The sequence below is a fragment of the Gavialis gangeticus genome, unplaced genomic scaffold, assembly GCF_001723915.1.
Source record: "Gavialis gangeticus isolate Ggan-Ray unplaced genomic scaffold, GavGan_comp1, whole genome shotgun sequence".
NCBI lineage: Eukaryota > Metazoa > Chordata > Crocodylia > Gavialidae > Gavialis > Gavialis gangeticus.
In genome coordinates, this window is record NW_017729023.1 from 7,964,546 (window position 1) to 7,971,464 (window position 6,919).

The 6,919-nt window shown below is 41.8% G+C and overlaps 1 protein-coding gene across 5 annotated transcripts in view; it reads right to left on the minus strand.

Moving 5' to 3' along the window:
• FRAS1 (Fraser extracellular matrix complex subunit 1) overlaps nt 1-6,919 on the minus strand; it is a 468,008-nt gene that overhangs the window by 159,962 nt on the left and 301,127 nt on the right. For all 5 annotated transcript variants that reach the window (XM_019516785.1, XM_019516787.1, XM_019516786.1 and 2 more), the window contains 3 exons: nt 6,156-6,296; nt 5,061-5,331; nt 2,471-2,555 (listed from right to left, as the gene is read on the minus strand). In XM_019516785.1, the coding sequence (XP_019372330.1) occupies nt 2,471-2,555; nt 5,061-5,331; nt 6,156-6,296 (497 nt within the window). The remainder of the gene's footprint in view (nt 1-2,470; nt 2,556-5,060; nt 5,332-6,155; nt 6,297-6,919) is intronic.

A 6,919-nucleotide genomic window follows, 5' to 3' on the forward strand; every position in this document is an offset into this window, starting at 1 on the left:
CTAAGTGGAGGATTGATTTCATTCTAGGAACATTAAAAATATTGCTAAAAGGCCATCGATGCTATATGTTGTGAAAAAAAATTAGCAGCCCAGGGTGCTTTGGAACTGCCTTGCAGCTTGCTATAGTTTCACCACAGTAAACCTCAAACATAGCACTGCTAAGCACGGCACTTGACTATTTCTGATTCAAAAGTTCCAATTTCAAGGCTCAAGACACTAAACAATATATCATGATTCAGCCCAGTAAGGCAGATGCAAGTCAGTAGCAGAAGGACCAATGGTAAGAACATTTTACACTGCTGTGACAATGTGAATAATTGATTATATATACAATGTATATTACCAACCTTTTATAGAAGCAGGACATTGGCTGCTGTAGTTTCCCTGTTTTACCTGTGGCAGGTTAGGGTGTTATGTCTTGTGTTGTGCCAGTAGTTTTACAAAGAGTTTAGATTTTGCATTTGTATAATGGGGTTGGGCTAGATGACCTCTGGAGGTCCGTTCCAGTGCTACTTCTCTATGATTCTCATCCCCACGTTAATGTCCCTTCATACTTCTATACGCTTAAGGCAGGGGTGGACAATTATTTGGGCAGGAGGGCCACTTAGGGAGTTTTGGTGAACTATCATGGGCTGGATCACTTCCTGCCCCTCACCCACAACAGCTCATCAAAACTCCGTAAGTGGCTTACAGCGTTTTGATGAGCTGTTGTGGGTGAGGGGGAGGAAGTGATCCAGCCCACAATAGTTCACCACAGGGCAGGTGGATGGGATGGGACCATGAGCAGGCAGAGCACAACATCCAGAAGCAGGATGGGCTGGCGAGGCTGGGCCCGGGATGAGGATTGTGGAGTGGTGACAGCGCAAAGCTGGGGCCAAAAATCCCCTGGTGAGTTGGATCTGGATCCTTTGGCAGACCGTATTTTGCCACCTTTTGGCTTATGGTATGTCTATATAGCAATGACTGCAATTCATATAAATATACCTGAAGTAGCCTTAAGCTAGATAGTTCTGATACATCTAGGAGCATAACTGTGGTAGCAAACAGCTTAACATGGACTGCAAAGCCTACTTGAGAAGCTGGGTGGATATGCTGGTTGTTTGCCTGAGCTCAGCTCCATGCTGCCATGATTAAGCTGCTATCAGTGTCCAAACTGGCTAGTTTTAAATTAGCTCAGGCATATCTACATAAGATGCAGTCACCGCAGACTTACCCTTATTTAAATGCAAATCAGATACACAGTGATGAGATGGGATTACTGATTATCTAAAATCTGCACACATATTTAATCAGTGCTAGACCATTCAATTAGCTTTGTAACTCTTTCTTACCCACCCACAACCACCCAATGCTTATTTGCCTCATCATTTATATCTTGCCTTGTATAAAAAGTAAACTCTTTGGGACAGGAATTTGTCATTTGCTAAATCCAGTGATGCTTGACCTGCAGCCCATGGGCCAAAGCCATGTCATTCAGGGTTCCTCATGGGTCCAAAAAAATTGGTATCAAGGGAGTAGTGGCCATGTTAATTGCAATGGCTCTGGAAGACCTTCCAGAGTTGTGGCAATTAATGCTACTACTGCTACCCTGTTGCCAAAATTTCCAGACCTGTGGGGAGCCCTGCAGGGCAGATAATATGGCCCCATGCACTGGATCAGGAGAATCAGACCATGCCTGAAGCTGGTGTATAGGGCTGGGCCAGCATGTGGAGTCAGACCATGGCCAGAGCTGATGCACAGGATCAAGCTGGCATGCCAGATTGCTTTTGCATGCCAGCCCTACACTGGATCTGGCCTGTGGACCAACCCCACCTGCAGGATCTGGCTCACAGGGTTAGAAGATTGAGCGCCATTGGCTAAGTCAGTAAGGCAATGAATGTAATGAGCTGCTTGAGTAGCACAGTGCAGATGTAACAGCAACATACAAGGGAAACACCTGATGATCAGATCAACTTGAATAAAAGAGGTGAGTGGTTTAAGAGGTACACAAATAGATACACAGAAGCATTTCAGAAGCTCTTTTGCTTAGTTTGTTCTCAGCTGCTGTACTGGATTGGCAGCCCTGGAATAGAGAGTCTACCAGGCAGGTGTCAAGTGCACAGGAACCTATTATAGAGATGGCTCACCTGACAAGCAATAAAAGACTGAAGAACTAAGTCAACTAAATCTTGGATTTTAAACAGGAAGGAATCCTAACACAAATATCAGCTTTCACTCTGCTCCTCTACCCTAAATGTGCACAGCACTACAACATGGGGCCCAATTCTTCTCTAACTGTAATTGATGTAATTCCTCTGAGTCACCCTACTCAACGTAAAAGAATCTGTCCAGGAGCACTTACAGTAAATTTTCTTTGGCCTAAAGAAATTTGAGTTGATTAGGTTTTGCTTAGATTAATCTGATATTCCTGCAAGAAGTCAGAGATTCTCTTTTAAAAATATATACAAATCAGGGGGTTCTTCGGCTTTACCTGTGTTGAAATTGCTTGAACGGTGATCACTTCCGGCTGAGAGAAGTTCTGCTGATCACTGACCTTCAAGGAAAATTGTCCTTTCCTAAACAAGTACCACAAATACCCCCAAAAGAGAACATAAATGAATGAATCACACTCAGAGACTAAGACTTTTATACCTTTGTTACTCGAATAAAAGATGATCCTGATTATATGATGACTTCCCAACCATTCGATTCTACACATTGGAAATTTATAAATTTTGGTATAATTTTCCAGGGATAGAAACTAATTACTGGAGGTTTGCCTTGGATTTGTCTCCCTACCACTGCTACAGCAGGGAAAATAAATCTGGGGGGTCAGGTGGTTCTCTTACCCCTCAGCAACCCTTTCCCCCTCTCCTTACTCTCAGACCCTGCCCTCCCTGAGCACATGGAAGTGAGAAGCAAATCTGAAAACAACTTTGAAATGAAACATGGGTGTAGCAATTTGCATATAGTAGCCATGCACATAGTTCATCCAGAATTGATGCATGTTACCTTTTTTTGAAACTTCTGCAACTTTTAGCACAGATACTCCATAAACATGCTTTTGAGCAACACTTGGGGACCTACATACCAACTACACATGATATTATTAGTCCAAAGCCAAAGGATCATGATTAACCACATAGTTTATTGGGTTGGGCCCAGCATTTCAAGCCATGGTGACCCCACAGCTCAGCACTGCTCAGTATGTGTCTGTACTCCAGATACCCCACAAAGGATGCATGCACTAATTAGCCCCCACTCACGACTGGAACTGGGTGTTCTCACCATGAGTCCTGGGATCCTCAAAAAATTTGTATGCGTATGAGGCTCAGGCCAACCTAGTCTGGTGTCACCTCAGTGTGGAGAATGGGACCACACTAATCTTATGTGGCAGGCTGAGAGAAGGAGCTACAGATAGATTCTAGGTGAACTGTTTTGCCCCTGTTTTGTGATGTTTGTCAGGCATTTAATGCTGGTGAAGAAGCAGGAATCATTGGAAAAGAGAAAGAAAGGCACAGCTCAGGTGTAGGAGTGAAGAGGAAGTCAAAATGTATGCAATGTCATGGCTCCTGATGACTTGCAAAAGAGTTGGCAGTGAGAAGGACTGCACTTAATGGGCACTACCATATGTCTCATTCAGATAGGCTATATTGACCAATTCTTGTGGTAGGTTCCCATCAGTATGTCTGCCTAATGTGGGCTATGTGCTTTATAATCATGCTCAATGCTGGCTGCATTCAGTCAACATTATAGTTGGTTTCCATTGCTGAGCACATGCTGCTTTTGGCAGCAGTTTAATGAGAGATAATGTATTTAGTGAGTTTTCCTTGTATGTGATTATAAGACATGGGACTTTTTTTCCCTATGACAACTGGGGGGGGGAATCTCATCCTGTATTTGAAGAAATATAGCATTAAAAAAGGAGAAAGTAAATTAGTGGTAGGTGAGTTAAATGTTTTCACATTTAAGTACATCTTGTTTTTCACAGTATCTTTACTGAAGTCCATTCATAATATGGATTGATGTACCCCATTTCTTCTTGCCTATGATTACTCACAGTAATTATTCAACCCGGACTCTCAATATAACTACTCCCTATTCAAGAATACTGGGTAGGATTTACAAAAGTCCCCCAATTCACTAAGAAGCTTCTGAAAACCCTGCACATTTGATCCCACCACTCCCAACTAGAAATTCTGAAGCCAACATCCTGGCATTTCTTTTTCATGATCAGGCATAAAAATATCCCTGATTCTACAGAAAACAACATACTGCTGCCTCATTCTAATTCAGAATTAGCTAAGCTTTGTAAACTTGTTTTCTGATCTTTCCAAAAAGAGCACTATGAAAGTATAAAGATTTTATTGAAAGCGAGGGGCTTACTCTTAGTTTATACATGTGTAAAACTTTAATAACTCCATTTGTTTTGGCCTAGGTTGAGGAGCTTATTCTGTTTTTATGGTGGCATTGAATATGAAGTATATTTTTGGCTAAATCTCCACTCTTGCATTGGCACGTTCAGCTGGCACTCAGAAATCTGCATTCTCATGAAATATGTTTAGCAAACAAGCATTCCCAGGTACTCATTTTGTACTATCAGGTGTACCATACATGCTACATAGATTATGTTAAAACCTAAACCAGCAATGGTTGAATGCAGAGCATGCTGAGATGCAGAAATGTGCAAGTAATACAATATCTTCCTTTGTAATCAATGAATTAGCTATATTTGCCAGAGTCACCATTAAAAATAACAAAATGACCACAAACACCATAGTTCCTCAAGCACTGGCCCTGCTCTACACCTTACTGAATCCAACAGCAAACTCCCACTAACTTCAGCTGGAGCTAGATTGTACCTCTCTCTCATTATAAATACAGAGAATAAATATTGTGCAATGTCTAAAACCATGGTACTGCAGCTTTGGTTTAGGTGGAATTTTAACAGTGAAGGGAAATACTAAAGTGCCCCTAACAGAAACAACAAGCTACAGCACAGTTCTAGGAGACTGAGTACTTGCCCTCAAGATATATCCCTCTTCTCAAAGAAAGACATAAAAATAGAGGTGCCCAGTCACCTGGATTTTTCTTTGCTGTGCACAAAGCGGACTCTCTTCTCCTGTACATCCTCCCAGGTGAAATGGTCGCCCTTGTTCAGCTGCATCTCCTTCTTGTCAACCATTATCACTAGCCTGCCATTGGTGGGAACACTGACCACATGGAATATAAACTCTCCATCTTTGCTATCCACATCATGCACAGTCATGACAGAAAAGTCAAGTGGCTTTATCCCACCAATCCCTACTGTGAACGAACCTTTCGAAAGGAGAACAGAAGCAGGCTTGGTGGCTAAAAATAAGGGAGAAAAGCATGAATATACAGATATTCAACCCCTATACAATCACAGCCTAGCTTTCAGAGTTCCTTGGTCTTTCTAAGCCCCTGCCATATGTTACATTAATTATGCAATTAACTGGATAATCATGCAAAAATTTTAGACTGGCTGCATGTGCAAAGTAATTACCATGCCATAAAAATGCCCATCCAGCTATAAAGACAGCCAGCCAGCTACCAAGTTAGTTCTTGAAAATGTTTAACAACTTTATAGCTGTTTTTTGTCCAGCCTTAATTTGAATGCGTGGCAGGGTCCATAGGTGTTTGCCACTGTGCTCAACTGGTTGAAGTGTCACAGACCCTTCACTGCAGGAAGAAAGTGTGGTCTGGAGGAGTGATCCAAATTCAGAACCAGTCTCTGGCACTGTCTGTGCGACTTGAGCAAGCAGATCATTTCTCATTTTACTTTCTTATCTATAAAACAGATGCAACAATACCCACTGACTTTCTCTTACTGGCATGTTATAAATACTAAGCATTATTGCTTTATCCTGCATAGGTTGTTTTTTTCATTGCATGGATGATGCAGGAAAGCAGGCAGTTGAAGGGAGGGGTGCTTACATACACTTAGTTAACTTTAGTTATAAGCCCATTCATGTTTTTTTTCCATGAGAAATGGTATGGAGGACTAGCTTCCAATTCCTTTTAACAGCTGATTCCTAAACATGGAAATTCTGTATAACTTGATCTTCAAAGTACTTCTAAACAAATGTTACCTCTAGAGCCAAAAACCTGTCACCAAATGTCAGGTAGGTAGCCTTATCATAAGAAACACTCACCTTCACACTTTCTAGTCCTGCTGTTACCATAGAAATCATGGCCACACTCAGACACACAAAGGTTGTTCTTCAGAAATGTGGTGGTATCACAGACTTGGCACTGGCTGACATTATCACACTCCAAACATCCTGCAGGGCAAGCTGATATGGATGGAAAGCACAGCTCCATTAGACACATCAAACTATGTAACAATGCATTGGAAAGTATCCCTGTATCTCATAATAGGAAACAGTTCCTGCCATGAATACCTTTTACAATGGCAAAATTGATTGAAGAGGACACCCAGGGTGTGCCCACAATTGCATATACACAATAGGCATCCTTAAAAATAAAAATTTTCGTAAGTTTGAAAGAATAGCATGCCTCACTAAGTACAGGGAATCTCTCTCCAACAGATAATCTTTCAAAATAAAAATGTTGAAAATACAGCCACTAGTTGAAAAATTTGGATGCGTATTCAAAGTCTGCACAAGTAGCTAGTCTCCAGTTACAACACAAAACTTTGAACATATCTGAATTTTATATATAACAAGATACTTTACTCTTGTTCTAGACAAATTTATAGGGTCACTGAAACGAGACTTGCAGTCTGCATAAAATTATGCTGTGTCCTAATTCACTGCAAGTAGGTTCCAGTGCAGGCATACAGAGGTGTAACAATATGGCAGTTGGGGAGCAGGAGCGAAGGGAGCAGGGTGCACGTGTGCCACCCACACGTGTGCCTGCTTACCTCAGCGGAGGCGGCAGCAGCAGCAGCAGCAGC